The following is an 18,970-nucleotide window of genomic DNA, read 5'->3' on the forward strand; positions in this document are numbered from 1 at the left end:
CATAGAGAGAGGGGGGAGAGGGAGAGGAAGAGAGAGGGAGAGAGAGAAGAGGGGAGGGGAGGGGAGAGAGGAGGAAAGAGAAAGGGGTGGTTAGGAGTGCTTGTTTCTCTTTTAAAAGACCCAAGTTTTGTTTTATTTACCCCAAATCTGGCTCAACCACCTATAAGTTCAATTCTAGGAGAGTAGACACCCTCTTTTGCACTCCCCAACTACCTACATGCATGTGCACACATACACATAAATATAAACAATCAATGAAAATGTTTAAATATATTTAATAGGATTTTGTTCATTTTTACTACCTAATACAAACTGTTCTAAAAACTTAGTAGTAGCAATTTTTGAGATTATTTTGATATAGAGTTTAGTAAAACACTGCATTTGTAGTTTTAAATTTATTTATGGTATTTTTTGAATACTTAGTGAATACTATCTACAGTTAAACTATTTGTTATTTTTTTATTTTATGAAAAAAAGTTGGCCTGTGAAGCAGAAACCCTTTTTTATTCACACTTGGTTTAAGGGGATAGCCCACTACAGAAAGTACTCATAGCACAAGCATGAGGACCTCAGTTTGACTTCTCAGTGTTCACATGAAAGCAAACTGGCCGACTTATGACTGTGGTCTCAGCCCTGGAAAGACTAGTTGGCAGGTCCCGCCTGCTGGCTGTCATACCTAGCCAATCATTGAGCTCTATGTTCAAGCAAGAAGTCTTCAGGAATTTTTGTTTCCTTTTGTTTGGTAAGCCACTAACCAAATGACTATCTTCAAAGTTGCAGTGGAGAGGGGTAGAGAAAGATCCACTGTGGCCTCTACTCATTACCACATACATGTAAAACACACACACACACACACACACACAAGAAAATTTGGTGTAGCACAAGGGTAGAAAGCTTGCCTAGTATGCAGAAGGCCCAAGATTCCCTCCTCAACACCACAGAAGGGAGGAAGGAAGGAAAGGGGGGAAAAAAAGACAAAAATATAGTAGTGTCCTCAACACAGAAACTGCTTGACATTGTAATGGTTTGCTCTGAGAAGGTTCGAGTTTTAAATCTTTCTGCTTGGTAGAGCAGTGGTGTCCTGTCTGACTCTCCATAACCCCATACACTGAGTTTGTCCATTTCACTGACATTTATCTTACCAGGTAGGACTTAGAAGCAAACTCTGACCTTCTGGTCTTCTGCAGGTCAGTGCAGCTCAGCAAAGGCATCAAATCAATAGCATCCCTTCCGCTGCCCAGGGCTACTTCCCAGTCTGTTGAAGAAGGAGGGGATGTGTTGACTTTGGTTTTGCTAATAGTGGTTCATTCCCATCCCCCCACTCCCTCCCCCGATACATTTTTATTTTACTGTGGAATGCAAAGATAATGCTTTGGGAGTGAGCGCAGTCGCAGTCATACATAATAATGTGAGTCAAAGGGCTTCTCTTGTCTGATTCTAGACAGTATCTATGTGTGAAATGCAGTCGTTGGCTTTGGGGCTGTGCCCCAGTTACCCATTGCAGGTGTCAATCACCAACATGAAGATTACAAAATATTTTTATGTACTTGGAAAAATATCAATCTTGCTATGATTTCACTCATATAGGGTTATGATATGTAGTATTTCCCTAGAAACTGTACTCCTGAAAGGCTTTCTGTCTCCTTCAAAATAGACCACTAGCCAGATAGTTGGGAGTATGCTCCAGAAATGATGAAAACTTTTCCTTCCTTGGGGCTAGTTTTCATACCTTCCTTCATTTTTTATGCCTCATGACCCATTGATTTCTTCATATTTCTTATAAAATGTGAGGAGGAACAACGTAATAAAACATAGGAATTTCAGCTGTTATAAATTAACTACCTCATACTCTATATTGTTACTTGTTCTGTAACCACAGAGCCTGGTAGATGTGTTTTATAATATTAAAAGACATGATTTCATAAGAAAACTTATTGTTATATCTGAGGTATATGTTTATATCAAGACAAGAAAGAAATAATCTTTAGCATTCGAGAGGCGGTAACAGCAGTAGTGTTTCTTGATGCATTTTTTTTTTAATGTTTTGGAACAAGTGGAACCATGAGTAGATAAAATAGCAGGGATTAAACTCATGACAATTGTCACAGTCCCTGGTTGCTCATCACCAGGGTGGGAATGGATCTAAGGAGTGAGTGTTGTGAGGTGGACTTGTTCTGTCCTCCAGACTGACAGACAGTGTGAAACTCCGCTTCCTGAGTCACACCCTAGTTGCTCACTTGCATTATTAAAATTACAGATGGCTGAAAAAAGTTGTTCTTAAGTAAAATGCTAAATTACATTGAAACACGTACTAGAGTAAGATGGTAGATGATGAATAAGACATGGACGTAGTTTCTTTTGGAGCCATCTTGAATAAGGAATGAAGGAGAGGAGATGAGCTGTATGGCTTGCTCCTTACCTCTGCTTTGTAATCCTCTATGGTCCCAGACAGGTTTAGGTGCTGGCTCTGAGGCCAAAAGCTTACTCTGCATCTTCTCTGCATCTTCTGGAGTATTCATCTCCAACACAAAGAAGCCATGCCCCTGTCCTAAGCTCAAAGCACTTATAGTGATTATCATTGGCTTTTGACCCATTTAACTAGGATTTCCACTGGAATTCAGAGTATGATACGTAGTAGTAAAAGAAAATTTCAGAGGAAAAGAACCTCCGTTTTCCTTCATTTGTTAGTTTAAAAGTTAAACTTAGGTGTTTGTTATGTAAGAAGAAAGGAAATGGCAAAACATTTTACTATTCAAAAGCAACAGTGAAAAGTGTTTATAAAAGTGACTATTATAAGTGAATCTTTAAAGTCTTAAGTTCCTCTATTTTCTTATTATATCTCCACATTTAAATTGTCTTATAGTTAACTAATAATTCTCCCGTCCATTTCTTTTAGTAAAATGGCAAAACTGGAGGAACTTGAAGAAATCGATATCAGTGGGAATAAGCTGAAAGCCATCCCAACAACAATCATGAACTGCAGACGCATGCACACAGTGATCGCTCACTCCAATTGTATCGAAGTCTTTCCTGAAGTTATGCAGCTCCCTGAAGTCAAGGTTTGTGAGTGATCATGGACCCCAGGCTTCAAGTCAGCAAAGTTTCCTTCCCACACACAGTGGGGGCTGTGCTGTGGAGGCTTTCACACAGCAGGATATGCCATCATGAGACTTCACAGTAACCTTGTTTTGCTTAGTCTCTGTGCCTGACTTAATATCACAAATCTCTTAAGTGTAGAGAATTTCCTCTTTTGCTGTGGACTGTTTTGCTTTTTTGCTTGCTTTTTAAATACCCTATTTAGAATACAAACAGCTAAACCACATGAAGTCCTAGGTTTCAGTTCTTACATCTTAGTTACTTTAGCTACTGTGGTAAATCCCTGACAAAAGTAGCTCACAGGAGAAAGGGCTGACGTTAGCTCACAGCTCACACTCATTCTGCTGTGGGAAGAAGCCCACAGCAGAGCTGGGAGCCGCAGAGGGACAGATGACTGATGCTTGTGCTTAGCACACTCTCTCTGTGTTGTGCAATCCAGGATCCCCTGACAAGTGGGTGGCTTACCCACAAGTAAGATGGGTCTTTCCAGATCAGTTACTTTAATGAAGATAACACCCACAGGTTTGCCTGGAGGCCCAGCGCACTGAAATTCTAGACTCTGTCCAGGTGACAATGAACCTGACCATCATGACTTAGCACTGAGAGGGTGACAAGAGGAGGAAATAGGAGCAGACATTTAAGTCTCAGATTTTAACTATATGTTACAAAATATAGTCTTGCTGGGTAAAAAACTAATCCTATCCTAGCTTTTTCTTTAGATTTCTAAATTCAAAAGTCTGTGCTTTCTGTTTCTGTTGAGGCCCTTCATTTTCTGCTGTTGTCTCTCTAACATACTTTGCACCTCCCTTTTAAGGTTTTATTTATTTTCATTTTGTGTGTATGAATATCTATATATGTAGGTGCTTCTTAAGAATAAAATGTATCTGTGTGTACCTGGTGCCTGTTGAAGCTAGAAGACGGCATGGATCCCCGTGAACTGCAGGTTGTGAGAGCTGCTTGTCCAGGCTGAGCTCCAGACCCTGGTCCACAGCTGAGCCACCAGTGCTTTCGGCTGTGGAATCACTTCTGCAGCCCTGAAACTCCCTGTGCATCCTACTGATGCTGCTTTTAAATTCTTTTTCCTTTGCTCTGTTTTCATCCATTTTCTTTTGCTGTAGCAGTTCCCATTTCTAGCTCCTCCATTGTGAATAGATTCAGTAATTACTGACTTTAGGAGGCAGGTGGCTGGAGTTTGAGTATAGAGCAAGGGTTTTTTTTTTTTTTTTTTTTTTTAATGTACCCAAATTGCTGTTGAAAAGAATAGTTTTATAAGTCTAAATGGGTATTTTATATATCATAGATATTCATATGATATATATATTTCTATATCATATATACCATACATGTATACCATATATACATATATATATATTATACACAATAATAAGTTTTAAAATAGGCAATAGCGCTTATTTTGCTATAAAGATTTTCATAGGTTTATTAATCATTTGAACCAGGAATTTTCTTTTGGAAAGTCAAAATGTATCAATATACCATGTATAGACATATATAAGAGAGAAAGATGATATATATGTATATATTTGTATATGTATATATGTCTATATACTATATCTATAATAACAAAAAGTCATACCATGAGATGCTAGAGCCCAGAGGGTAACTTGTATGGAGTTGGTTCTCTTCTTCCACCTTTACATGGGATCAAGAGACAAAAATCCAGGTCATTGAGCTTGCAGGGAAAGTATTTTTACCCACAGAGATACCTCTCCAGCTCATGCACTATAAAATCTACTTCTAGTACAAAAATAATAGTTTTATTATTGAGCTTCATACTAAATTTTATCTATATTGTTCCTTAAAAATAAAGCACAGTGGTAGTTGTGATATGTTTCATAAAGGTGTTATAATCATTGCAGCATACAGTTATAAAACTTAACAATTTGAAAGGGTAAGATCATGGCTCATTTAGCTATTTTTCTTCATGTGACCTTAACTTCCAGATGTCATAGGGATATGTCTATTCCCAACTTCCTAGATAGCATTAGTTTTTATGGGTGTTTTTTTTTTCCTGTTTGTTTTTTAAGACATGGTCTCATATATTCAAGCTGGTCTCTAACTCACTGTGTAGCCAACTAGTTTACAGTCAGCTAGTGAGGAAAAACATGTTCAACATAACAGCATAAGTAAGACTTGACCTGACTGGACCTGGGTCCATGCCTAGTCCATTGGTGCCTGACATGTCCCAGAAACCAAGTTGGCTGTGATGCTGGCACTTGGTTCTCCCTCACTGGGTCACTGAACTGCATAAAGGTCATGTTAGTAATATAGCAGTTTTGCTTCAAAACACAAATTTTCTGTTGAATGATTTTAAAAGGTAAATACTGTAATGTTTTGTGGAATTTTATTTTAAGCAAGTGAAATAGGTTTTCAGCAACTGGAACTTGGCCAATACAACTTGAACTGTGGGGTTTCAGCATCATATCAGCAGATCCTGTTTGTCAGATTCTCATGTGTCTTCTTGACTCTTGAATATAGCTTTCTGCATTCTGTTCAGAAATCATTCTTGAGTATGTGTTGTGCACTCTGTGGACATGCTGTGTAAGCTCATCCTTGAGTAATGGACTATAAGTTATTTTTAATCAGTGGCTATAAGAAGCTGAAAATAAATAGACTTCCCTCTGAATATAGATCAGCTCTCAGTCAGGAAGGCAAGCAGAAGCTCAGTCAGCAGTGTAGTTCAGCCTGGTTTAGCTGTGCCAGGCAACCCTGTCTACTGTTCTTGTACAGTAAAGAGAGTGTGCACTTCCTTGGAAAGACCCCCAAAATCTGGGGAGAAGGCTGAGTTAAAGTGGATAGGAAAAAAGATAATGGAAAGCAGCTTGGTCAAGATGCAGTGGGTCAAGTGGCTAGACTCATAGATTTGAAATTGGGGTGGCTTCTGTGATGTGCATCCAGCTGACGGGACCTGCGACCAGCATCTGAGTCCTGGAAACTGATTCAAGAACAATGTTCTGACAGCCAGGGAATTTGGTGTCAGTTCTTGTTTGGGGCAGAGCACCTTCAAAAGGCTTGGGAAAGAAGCAGCAAACACAACATGGCCATTAAAGCCACTTTATTTTGGTCTCTCCAGGAACAGACCAGCAGGAAGCTTGAGCTCCCATATTCTCACTCTTATAAAATTGGGGCATTCTGGCTGGTTATGTTTCCATCTGTTCTTAAACTCTAGTTCCCCCAGATACTTCTAAATTCAAGACTATGCCCTTTCCTACAAGGTTGAACCTCATCTTACAGAGTAGATAAAAACAGAGCCTGTGCTAGCTCCTTGTACATACATATTCAGCACCTGTTTACAGATGCACTTGTGCAAAGGAACACTTGGGGTGGTCCTCAGGGGTGACTGGGAGGTGGCCTCCTTGCTCTCATTGCCTGGGTGAACGCAGTGAGTTCCTGCTCTGTGGAATGTGGAAGACAGCTTGTGATGACTTCAGAGTTACAGATCTTTTTCAGTCAAGAATCTCATGTCCACTTTATGTTTGTCATTTTTTTAAATACCAATTATTCTTTATTCTACTATGAAAATATTGGTTCTCCTCACGAAAACTGTAGAAGACTCAACCAAAGTCTGTAGAAGGGTGCCAGGTGCCCTATAACATTGTAACAAACTACCTATAGCCAGTAATAAAAAGTATAGATATAAAGACACTGATCTGATATTACCAAATGCATTTTCTTCACTTCAAATTTTGCTATTAAGTTCTTATTTCAGAAAATCCAATATGTAGAGAAATTGAATGCTGTTTGGAAGAGTATGGACTTTTAGAGAACAAATATGTACCCTGTCTGTAATTTTTATCAGTTTAAATTATTGTAACTAAATCCAAAATCTACTCGAGAAAAATCGGTGAAGTTAGTACATGTCAGTGGAAAAGGAAGGCTACCTACAGACTGAGTTTAAATACTAGTTAGACTTAAACCCAAGCAAAGGCAATACTGTACTTTGGCTTCTGTTCTTACAGTGAAATGTGGGCTCAGATGGGTTCAGTCAATTGGTACGCTTATTCCTGGTCAGTTATCTTTCTCTTCTTAGGCATCTTTTTTCTCCAAGTTTTTTTTTTTAAGTAAAATCTCCATAATCTAGCCATTGATTCTAATGTAGACTGATAAATACTCCTATGATTTCAGAACTCAGGGTCTTTGTGGTCACATAGTTGTCAGAAGGTACAACTGGATGACAGAGAAGGTTTGCCTGCCCATCTGGTTTTCTGACCTGGTCAGTTCTTCCCCCCACTGACTGGCTGATATCACTCCTAGCTGATGATACAGCAACCCAAGGCTCTTTTCATCTTCTGTGTTCTTGCATTATAAATCTACATGTCTGATAGACATTCAATGGATAAATTTTAATTACAGTTTTATATAGTATGTTTTGATTATACCCTCCCCAAATCCTTCTGGATCCTCCCCACCTTCCTACCAAGCCAACTTTGTTTTTTGTTTCTCATTCTTACTTTCAAAAATAGAAAGAAATAACAGGAAACAAAAAGACAAAAAAAAAAAAAAAAACCCCACACAAACAAAAATCGAAACAAACAGGCAAAAGGCCAATAAGACAAAAAGTGCCACAACAACGCAAAATGAAGCAAAAGCCCACAAAACTACCATTAAGTTTGTTTACCTCTGGGCACATGGCTGGCCTTGGAGTGTGGTTAATTACCCAGTGACACCCATTAGAGAAAATTGATTTTTCCTTTGATATTCTTTGTGACCAGCTTCTTGGTTAACAGTGGGACCTGATGTCTACAACCTCCTTTCACTACTGAGATCCCTTCTGACTTGAGCCTATATGGGTCTGTGCCTGATGCCACAATCTCTATGAGTTCATATGTGTATTAGTCCAATGTGTCTGAAGAATTTCCTAGGTATTATCCATTCATTCTGGCTCTTGCAATCTTTCTGCCTATTGTTCTGGATAGCTCCCTGAGCCCTGGTGAGGGATTTAATGAAGACATCCCCTTTAGGACTGAGTGCTCCAAAGCCTCTCACACTCTGTACATTGCTGTGGGTCTCTGTGGTTAATTCCTATCTGCTGTTAATTCCTATTAGCTTCTCTAATGTGGGTTGACTGAAACACTGATCTATGGATATAGCAGTATATCATAATGAGTCATGTATTTCTATGTTCCTTGAGCAGAATAATAGTTGTAGGCTTTTCCCTAGGCTGGTCACCTGTCTAGTTTCAGGTTCTTGCCTACTTTGGCAGTGTTAGGTTTGGGCTCCATCTCATGAAGAGGGCCTTAATTACATCCAATCAAAAAGTGGTTGGTCACTACCATCTGCCACTCTTTTACACCAGTATGCATGCAGGCAGGTTGATTTGTAGATCAGGATTTGTAGCTGTGTGATGGTGATGATTACCTTTCTCCTCCAGTAGCATGCAGAGTACCATCCAGTACCATGAACACTAGCCACTAGGACTGAAGCTTATAGCTGGGCACCAGCTCAGACTCTCTGTGTTTGATAACATAAGTGTTTTCTTCAGCAACAGAGACTTCCCATCAAATTGTGGAAAGTATTAACTAGACTACGATGTGTGGGGGCTCCATTGGACACCTTTGGCCAATAGACTGGAAAGGCACTGAAGTTTTACTTGATGGCATAAGATGTCTGATTGGAGTATTGTTGCGTATTATGTGGTGACTCCATTTAGAGTCCTTTCATGTTTGTCTACCTTTTAGAAGGCTTCTACAAGTAGTAGGCTTCCAAATGGTTTCCACATGGCCTTTGGTGTTAGGTGTCCCATACCACATTCCCTACTTTGACCTTTCTTTCCAGTCCCTCTCCCATCTAACTCTCCTAGTCTCCCTTTTATCTTTTAATAACACTGTACTCTTTTTCCCATGCTGTGGAAGATCCCCTCCCGCCACTGATCTCTTACTAGGTACATAACTTCTGTGGTTATTCAAACTGAAACACACAAATCTAAAGCTTAAAAGCTAGCATCCACATGTAAGAGGAAACATAACATTTGCCCTTTTGGTTCTGGGTTACTTCCCTCAAGATGACTTTTTCCTAGTGACATTCATTTACCTAAAATTCTATAATTTTCTTTCCCTTAACAGCTGAATCATTTTCCATTGTGGAAATGTTCCACATTTTTATTATCCATTCATTAGTTGGTGGCTATCTAGGCTTTTTTTCAATTTCTGGCTATTATGAGTAGAGCTGCAGCGAACATGGGTGAGCAGGGATCTCTGTGCAGTCCTTTGGCTATGTGCCCCAGAGTGGTATAGTTGGATCTTAAGGTAGATCTGTTCCCGGCCTCCTGAGGAACTGCCTGTACAAGTCTGCACTCCCACCATACATGAGGAAGGATTCTTTTTGCCCATATCTTTGTTTCATGCTGTCATTTATTTTGTTGATCTTGGCTGTTTTGACTGGTGTAAGATGTCCCAGTAGCTCATAGCTAAGGAAGCCAACACTTTTTTTTTTTTTATGTCTATTGCATCTGATACTTTGTGTTGCATCTTTTGAAAACTCTGGTTAGTTCTATTCCCCAATATTTAAATTAGATTATTTGTTTTCTTATTGTCCAGCTTTGTTTTTGTTTTTAAAGTTCTGTGTCTTCCTTGTTTTTTGTTTTGCATTAAGAAGACCCTTGGGGTTCATGTTAATGAGGGCATTATAACCCTGAAGATCCAAGGGGCACAGATACAAGCCATGGGAAAAGGGCCCACCCTTAAGATTTTTTTTTCAGTTATTCCTTTATCTTAAATGCAGAAGTAAACTTTAATGGTGGAGTCAAAGAAAGTGAAAACAGTTTATGTAGCCAAGACCTTAAGTGTCTGTGGCAGAGCTGGAGGCAAGTGCCTTTTTTATTGACCAGTGCTCATCTGCAGAGCACAGGATGTGGAACCTACAGCCTCTCCAGATCATTTTTCTTGTTTCCATCAGTGTGTAGATCTGAGCTGTAATGAGCTGAGTGAAATCACATTACCAGAAAACCTGCCACCTAAGCTGCAGGAGCTAGACCTGACTGGAAACCCACGCCTTGCCCTGGACCACAAAAGCCTGGAGCTGCTCAAGTGAGTATTGCAAAACATTGTGGCCCTCACATGCTCACTAGCTGTGGGGTTTACAACTTCATAGACATTTGAATAGGGAAATTCTTTTGACTTAGTAGCCATATACACAGACAGAAAGAAGACAGAAGGAGGATGCCATCCATGGTGGGAACATAAGTCACAGTGGGTCCTGGTCACATGATTGTGATGTCTAATGCAAATGTCACTGAAACATTTTGAAAGAGATACATGATGTGAAAGAAGTTATTAGAAACTAAAATCTGGATCCTTTTTTAAGAACAATTGGAAATGCAAAGTATTTATAATTAGATCTTATGGAGTTTTCATCCTTCTCGAGGGAATTCATGGTGGATGTTGGTAGTGTGACTGGTTGAAGTTTAAGGGTAGCCTCACTAGAGAAGATGCCACTGTGTGAATATTCATCCCAGAACTCCAAAATAGTTAATATAACTGGATGAGTTGTGCTTCACAGATACTTTACTGCCATTAGCATTCTGTTGTCGAGATATAAAAGTAATCAGAAAAGTCTTTATAGTATGATATTATACAAAGGAAATGTATGAAGAGATTTGTATGCATGTTATTCTTTTTTTCAAATTAAGTATACACACATTCTGCCTGTGAGTATCTGCACATGCCGAAAGCACATTCCACGGAATAGGTTCCAGGTATTAAAGGTTCTCCATATTCTCCTTTAAGTGGTAGGATTATGTGAGGGGGCTCTGCTTTCTCCTTCGTACTTCTCAGATCTTGCTTTTATGAATAGCACTCTTGAATGGTGGCCCAGTGTAGTCATTGTTTCTGCCATATAGTCTTATATGCAGATGGATTTTTTTTTCTGGAAGTCATCTGACAAATTTTAGCAAAAAAACTGAAAAGATGAGAATTTTGGTGAATGGACCATTACTAATCTTTTTGGGTAACACAAATCAAAGCTTAAAGACCAGCTTTTTCATTAGAATTCATCTGGTCTAAATAATGCTTACTTGCTGGCTTTTTAAATACTTAATAGGAAAACTAATTTGGTGTATAACTGAAGAATGCTGCCTAAACAGAGCATCCCAAGGAAGCCATGGGGACCTGATTTTTCTTCACTGTATATGGGGTACCACCTCAATCCCTCAGTGCGCAGACTTCAGTCTCCTCATGCCCTGTAAGCTTCTGGGATGGCTGGCATCATCCCTAAGATGCTCAACAGCAAAGAGTACAATGAAACAGCAACATATTAAGGATTTGATCAATGCCTAGCATGATGCCTCATACCTGTAATCAGGTACTTAGTCTGAAACAAGAGGATTGCCATGAGTTCAAGGTCAGCTGAGGCTACACAGTGATTTATAGGACTCCCTTGGCTGCAGAGTGAGAAAACCTGTTTACAAGAGATACCAAAAAAAAAAAAAAAAGTATCAAGAATTCTTAATTAAAAATTATACCAAATAAATTTCAGGTAGTTAAAAAGCTAAATATGTAAAATAAACTAATTTGAATGTATTCATGAGCTAGAAATTATTTTTTATGTCAGAATTGGTTGAGGAACTTACAGTGAAATCAGTATATGTGACTAACACACACAATTTACATGCGTTTTTATCAATTCCTACAACTACTAAAAGTAAATCTAAAACAAAAATTACAACTGGGAAAAAAAATCCTTGAAAAACTAATTTAAAGCATTGACATTATTAGTGGATAGTACTCTTGTAAGTGAGTAAAGACTGTTCCCCCTTGGGCTGGAAAGATATCGGAGTAGTTAGGAGTGTATGCTGTTTCTGCAGAGGAGCAGGAGACCCGATGACCCCCTAAGGCCTTAGCAGACACCTGCACACACGCTAGCTAATGCATGGGCACAGAAACAGACTTACAAATAAATCTTTTTTTTTTTTTCAAAAGAAATGTTTTCATTCAAAAATAGAAAATGAGCCATCAACATTAATATTTAACAAAAGAAATTCAAAAAATGTTAAAGCTTATTAGTATAGTAAGAAAAAGCAGATATTCAAGCACTTCAGATTGGCTCTGTAAGAGACACAGGGCTTAGTATGGAGTTCTTTAAAAGTGGCCAGTCTGTTCTATCAAGACTTTGAAAACAGTCATGTAGGTTAGGGGTTTGTATACTAAAACTCTTTTTCCTTCGTTTTTTCTCTCCCCCCCCCAACCTCCACCCTCTCCCTGTGGTTCCTTCTAGATGTACTCCTACCTCCCAATCCCTGAAACGCTCTGGGGTTTAAATAACTCATCCATGCAGATAAGCCCAGGTTGGGGCTATCCCCTAGAATGTTGTCAGCCTGCCATCCCGTCAAAGAAAACTGACTATCCCCCAGAAGTCTCAATTGTTCATAGATCCTCAGTTCACACTTCCATTTCAAAAAGCAGTTAATGTTTAAGCACAGAGATAATCATCAGGATATTTCCAGTTATATTTGGAATGAATATAAAGTAACTTGAAAAAATTTGTGTCAGAATATAGACAAATATGTTGAACATAGAAAAATATGCTAAACCACTATAGATGATATAAATGCAAGATGATAGAAAGATAGATAGATAGATAGATAGATAGATAGATAGATAGATAGATAGATAGATAGATAGATAGATGAATGATAGACATATAGACAGGTAGGTAGATGATAGATAAGGGATCCCACAGTTATATTTGCATAAATGAAATCTGGTAAAGTCTCTACAGTGAGCATATGTTACTAGAGTGTCTGACCTTCGGTGGTGAAGGCGTTGTGCACTCAGACTTAAAAAAATAATTACTAAGGATGAATCATAATACTGAAAATGTTCCCTTCTGGTTAGTACCCCAGAGTCTTCTTAGTAACTCTGGAGAGTTTCCACACGTTTCTGTGATTAGGAATGTGCTTGTCCAGGAACTAGAGTGTATCCATACGGGAACTCTCCAGGGCTCGGTCCCTTTCCAGATGTCAACGTGGTAGACAGTGCACACAGCCATCTTCTTGGGAGGCTACTTAGCTACCTAGGTAGCTAGATAGGCAATTGCTTCATTACAAAAGATTTTTGAAGGAGGCAGAAACATTAGTATTTTTTGTATAATTATTGGAAAGTGGAATTATTTCTGTGAAAATTCTTTGATCTATAAAGATTATCAGTGTCTGTGGAAGGGCACCATCAGTAGTCATTAGCTGAGAGAGAACCCAAATCTCACATCTTAGAACATGTAATTTATTATTAATTATTATTAATGCATGAACTAGTAATTTATTAATGTAATTTTACATGTCTGTTGTATGGTTTGTACTCCTAATGAAGACACTGAAAGATGTAGGGAGTGGCAAATACTCAGTGGTGTGTGTTGGCTATTTAAATACATGATATGGACAGAATTGGGTTTGTAGTGAATACCGAAGACTGTTCTATCACACAACTGTGAATTTGCTCTTTTCAGGTTTGAGTACCCAGTTCATGGTGTAAGAATTATAACTTAACATGACACTTGATTTCTGTTTGCTTTTAAATTTAGTTTTATGTATGTCTGTATTCGCATTTGTGTGTGTGCAGGTGCTCATAGAAGCCATAGGTCGCCATAGGTCACCCTGGTTCCTCAGGAGTCATCCACTTTTTTTTTTTTTATTGAGACAGGGTCTCTCACTGGGGTCTGGGGCTCACCATTAGGCTAGGCTGGCTGACCAGGGGTCCTGTCTTTGCCTTGTCAGTGCTGGCATTGTAACTTTTTATGAAGACTCTAGGGGTTAAACTTAATTTCTGGGCTTGCACTTTCCTACCTGAGCCACCCCCCTGCTGACTTAAGTTGTGTTGTTTACTCACGCTGCGTGGACGTGTAGTGTACAGTCTGCCAATGTCTAACTGATGCTCTGCAGTCACTGTGAAAACAGTCTTTGTGCCATATCCACACCCTTGTTCTCATTGTCAGTGTAAGGCACCTGAGGAGCAGGTTCCTGATGCCCGTAAATATTTCATTCCCTGGACACAGCAGAGGTGGAGTGCTTCTTAGCAGTGTCCTCTCTCAGGTAAAGGCAGCAGATCTCACTCAGCTGTCCCTAATGATTCCTGCCGCTCTTTCTGCCCATAGTAACATCCGCTGCTTCAAGATTGACCAGCCGTCAGCAGGAGATGCATCCGGAGCCCCAGCAGTATGGAGTCATGGTTATACTGAAGCATCGGGAGTAAAAAACAAGTACGTTGTGTGAAATTTTGAACCCAAAAATGCCCATTGTATGCCTCCTTTCTTGGGTAGGAGACCTGCACCCTTGGGTAGGATGGTGCATCCTTGCGTCCTATGGAGTTTCTTAGAGCATGTTTCTACAGAGTGAGGCTCACTCCTCAATGTTTAAGCACCAGGCTGAGGACCTGCTTGGTATCACATACTCTCTTTTTGTTAGAGATGTTGCTAGGATACAGTGTAACTGACACATTATATCTATGTAAGCCTCCAGTGTTTGGAAAAGGCCTAAGTATTGAAATGTATCTCAGCTCCTTTGAAAAGCCCCTTTATCTTTCTGGGAAGTCTGTTTACCAAGAGAGAAGTAGCTGATTATCTGTACTCAAGATCACTTACATTGCTGACTGTAATATGCCTGCATTCTAAACTAGCTTGGCAGCCTTTGATCTCAATTCCCTGTCATGGCATCTGCTTCTGCCACTAGTAGCAATTCATTGGAATTTCTTTTAATAAACTGTTTTCACCAGTCACCTTCCTTTAGCTATGAATGCAGATTTTCCTGATAATTCAATCAAGCTGATCAGACTTGCTCACATTGTATGAAAGAGGTACTGATGATTAGAAAAGCAGAGTCCTATTAATTAGAGTAGCTATAATTTCTTTGGCTAAGGTACAAGAGCACAAAGTATTGAGAGTAATAAATGAATAGGAAGTGGAAAATGATCCAGTAATAAGCTTGTTAAGTCATGGGCATAGTTAGAACCAGTCAGATAAAACAACATTATTCCCATACAGGCCTATAATTCCCAAATACTGCCCAAGTCCAGAATCATGGTGTTCCCCCTGGAGCTGGTGTTACAAGGGATCTGAGCCCCGCCAGATGTGGTTGGTGGCAACTAAACTCCGGTTGTCAAAAAAGCAGTTTGCATTTTTAACTGCTAAACCATCTTTCCAGCTTTGGTTATTTTTAAAATATTAGCATGGTCTTGTATTTCTAAGATAAACTCCACAAGTCTATCATTTATTGGTACTTTGGAATTCCATTTGCTGGTAAGTTGTAGAAGATACCTGTGTTCCGTGATGAATATTGATCTGCATTTCTTGGTTTTGATGCCACAGTAACACCAGCTTCAGAGTTTTTGAGGTTTGTACAGAGGGAACTTTAGATCCTCCTTAAATGTTTGGAGGATAATACTAGCCATTGAGTTTGGAATTTTATTGTTTTTAATCACACATTTCATTTAGCATATATGAGATATTTTCTTTAGTATCTGCTCTTAAATGAATTTAGTAATTTATACATTCCAAGGAATTTATCTATTTTATCTCCTTTTCAAATGTGTTGGATCTTGAGGTAGATAGAGTCCTAGCTTTCCATGGAACCACCACACTGACTTCATAGTGACTGTAACATTTGTATTCCCACTGTCTGTGAGCAACTGTTCCTCTTTCCCAACATCCTACTAGGCATGAGCTGTCATTTGTCTTACTGACCTTGACTGTTCTGACTGGCTAAGATAGACTCTCAAACTCACTTTAATTTGCATTTCCCCATGACTAAGAATGTTAAACACTTCTTTAAGTGTTTCTCAGTCATTTGCATTTTCTCTTTTCAGAACTGTCTGCCTAGTTCTGTACCCTATTTTTTAATTGCTCTTGTTGTTGTTTCCTTGATGTACAATTCTTTTAGTTCTTTATATATTTAGATATTAACCGTCTATCGGATAGTTGATAAAGCTCTTTTCTCGTTCTGGAACCTGCCAGTTTGTTTGAATAATGGTGTCCCTTGCTATATAGAAGCTTTCCAGTTTCATGAGGTCCCATTTGGTAATTGTTCTTATTGCCTGTGTTGTGTTCTATTCAGGAAGTTGCCTCCTGACTTCAAGACTTTCCCCCAGAAGAAGAATCTGAAGTTTTCTTTTATCAAATTCAGGGTATCTGGCATTATGTTGATGTCCCTGATCAATTTGGAGTTCAGTTTTGTGTACAGTGATAAATATGGGTATATTCCCACTCTTCTACCTGCAGCCATTCAGTCTGACCAGCACCATTTGCAGCAGATGCTGTCTTTTCTCCAGTGTGTATTTTTGGCTTGTCAAAAAATGAAACATAATCTGGTATCATCAATTCAATTTCATACAATGCTAGGCTTGTTACTATAGTTCGTTGGTACAACGTGAAATCTGGGATGGTGATACTTCAAGTGGTTCGTTCATTATTCAAGATTGTTTTAGCTGTTCTAGGGGTTGTGTGTGTGTGTGTGTGTGTGTGTGTGTGTGTGTGTGTATGAAGCTAAAAATTTCTCTTTATTTCTATGAAGAACTGCATTGGAATTTTGATAGGAATTGTGTTGACTCTGTAGGCTACTTTTGGAAGATGACCATTTTCACGATATTAATTTTACCCATCCCTGGGCTGGGAGATCTCTCCACCTCCTGATACCTGCTTCAGATTCTTTCTTCAGTATCTTAAAGGATTTATTATTACTAGTCTTTCCCTTGCTTAGTTAGAATTATCCATATACGTGTGTGTGTGTGTGTGTGTGTGTGTGTGTGTGTGTGTGTGTATGTTGAGGTTATTGTAAAAGGTATTATTTCCCAGATTTCTTTCTCAGTCTATCATTTGCATTTAGTAAGGCTTCTGGTTTTGGGGTGTTAATTTTATATCTTGCTACATTGCTTAAAAATGTTTCTAGTCTATAGAAGTTTCCAGGTGGATTTTAAGGGTCTTTTTTATTTAAAGCTGTATCATTTGCAAATAAAAATATTTGGCTGCTTCTTTCCCCAAATTTTTCATTTTCAGTTTGGGTTTTCTTTGGTGATTCTATTTCTGCTCTCATGTCTTAAAATGTTTTCATTATGCATTCCACTGTGTATTTTCACAGCCTTCCTGGGGTAATTTATCCTTGTCCTCTCTAAGGTCCTTGAACATATTCATGGTACCTATTTTGAAATCCTTGTCTTGTGCTTCATTTCCCAGGGCCTCCTGTAGTAGGCTTTCTGGGTTCTGGTGAAAGCATACTGTCTTGGTTGTTCTTGTTTGAGGTTTTTCACTGGTGTCTAGGCATCTGGGATTAGGGTGATTGAGGTGATTCTGGGTACTGATATCTGGTCCTGTCTTTGTTGGACAGAGCATTCTGTTCCTTGGTTTCTGCTGCCCTCTCTGGATCTTAGGAAAGTGTATGACTGTAGGTTCCCTGGTAGAGAGTACTCCTGAAGGTCAGCGAGTGGCCAAAAGTAATAGAGATGAGCTAGAAGCAAAGCCAAGAATGGCTGTGGGAAAGAGCTAAGGTATCCTGTCCAGGGATCCCCAGGGAGGACTGGCAAGTAGTCTGCAGTAGAAAAGGATATGTCTGGAGAGTCAGGGATGGTCAGACTAGGAGGGCCCTGGATCAGAACAAGAGCTGGGTAGAGTTGAGGTGCAAGGGGGTACCTGCAAGCTGCAAGCAGGCTGATACAGGACTAAGGGTGAGAATAAGAAGAGCTAAGCTAGGTACAGGGAATGGAGGTAAGCTGATGGAGGATGGGAGAGGCTGTTACAGGGCTGGGGTGAAGGTAATGAAGAGTAATGTGGGAGGCCTGCCTGAATCCCAGTCATGTGTAGCCTCTGGGTCCCAGGTAGCAAGTGTTTCTAGGTACCCTGCTAGAAGGTGGTATGCTGGTGTTTAACTTTTGTACTTTAAACCTATTTTCCTCTTTGTATTTTAAATATTCTTTTTTGTAGTCATATCTTGCTTTTTTATCTGGTTTGATTTTTCTGGTTTTGAAGGTAATTTTTAGGTCTTTTATGTATATCTAATGAAGATAGCTTAAGTTTAAATATCAACTTACTAATTGTTTTTTTGTTTGTTTTCTTTCTTGCTTATGGTTATTTGCTTGTTTTCAAGACAGGATTTCTCTGTGTAACAGAGCCTTGGCTATCCTAGAACTCTATTTGTAGGTCAGGGTGGCCTTGAGATTACAAGATCTGCCTGCCTCTGCTTCCCAAGTGCTGGAATTAATGTGTGTGCCACCATGCCCGGCTTGTGTTGCTTAGGGTGTGTATTGCTTAGTGTGTGTGTGCTTAAGCACATGTCTTTATACGATAATCTTTTACTTATTACAGCTTACCTCCAATTCTATATTACTTCACAACATTAGAAACATCTCAATTTCTCCTGCATCTACCTTTATATTACGTTGCCTTGTGTTTTCCTTTCTCATTTGTTATAAAATTCCAAAAGGAACTGTTAGCATTTTTAGCTTAGTGTTCTGCTTTCTGAAGTAGTGTTTCTCAGCATCAGTACCATAGGCATTTTGAGCCAGCTATAAGGCAGTAGGGAGGCGACATCCTATTTATTGTGGGCTGTGAGCAACATCTCTTACTTTATGTGTGCACAGTCCCACTGTGGCAAGAAAACACATCTTTCCCACTTGTCATTATGGTGTACTTTATTGTTCTGCAGAGATCATATCTCTTTTGTCCTGCTTTTTGTGTTTCTGCAGTGAAGTGTTCAAGTGGGATGTTCTTTATTGTGCTTCTGAAATGTCATCAGCCGTCACTTTCCCAGGCTGTTCTTCACTGGCTGGGAATCTTACTGTGCATAGTACTTGAAAGAAGCCCTTCTGCAGTCATGTCCTTTGTGGTTTTGCCATAAGCAGTCTACTGCCATGCGTTGCTTGTACCACACCTTGCCTCCCTTCTT

General features: G+C 39.3%; 1 protein-coding gene across 1 annotated transcript in view; it reads left to right on the top strand.

Moving 5' to 3' along the window:
- Nucleotides 1-18,970, top strand: part of Phlpp1 (PH domain and leucine rich repeat protein phosphatase 1) — a 214,916-nt gene that overhangs the window by 186,881 nt on the left and 9,065 nt on the right. Inside the window, exons 12-14 of the mRNA XM_021198051.2 lie at nucleotides 2,897-3,059; nucleotides 10,009-10,139; nucleotides 14,197-14,301. Coding sequence (XP_021053710.1) covers nucleotides 2,897-3,059; nucleotides 10,009-10,139; nucleotides 14,197-14,301 — 399 coding nt within the window. The remainder of the gene's footprint in view (nucleotides 1-2,896; nucleotides 3,060-10,008; nucleotides 10,140-14,196; nucleotides 14,302-18,970) is intronic.

Source organism: Mus pahari, chromosome 5 (assembly GCF_900095145.1).
Source record: "Mus pahari chromosome 5, PAHARI_EIJ_v1.1, whole genome shotgun sequence".
NCBI classification, from domain to species: domain Eukaryota; kingdom Metazoa; phylum Chordata; class Mammalia; order Rodentia; family Muridae; genus Mus; species Mus pahari.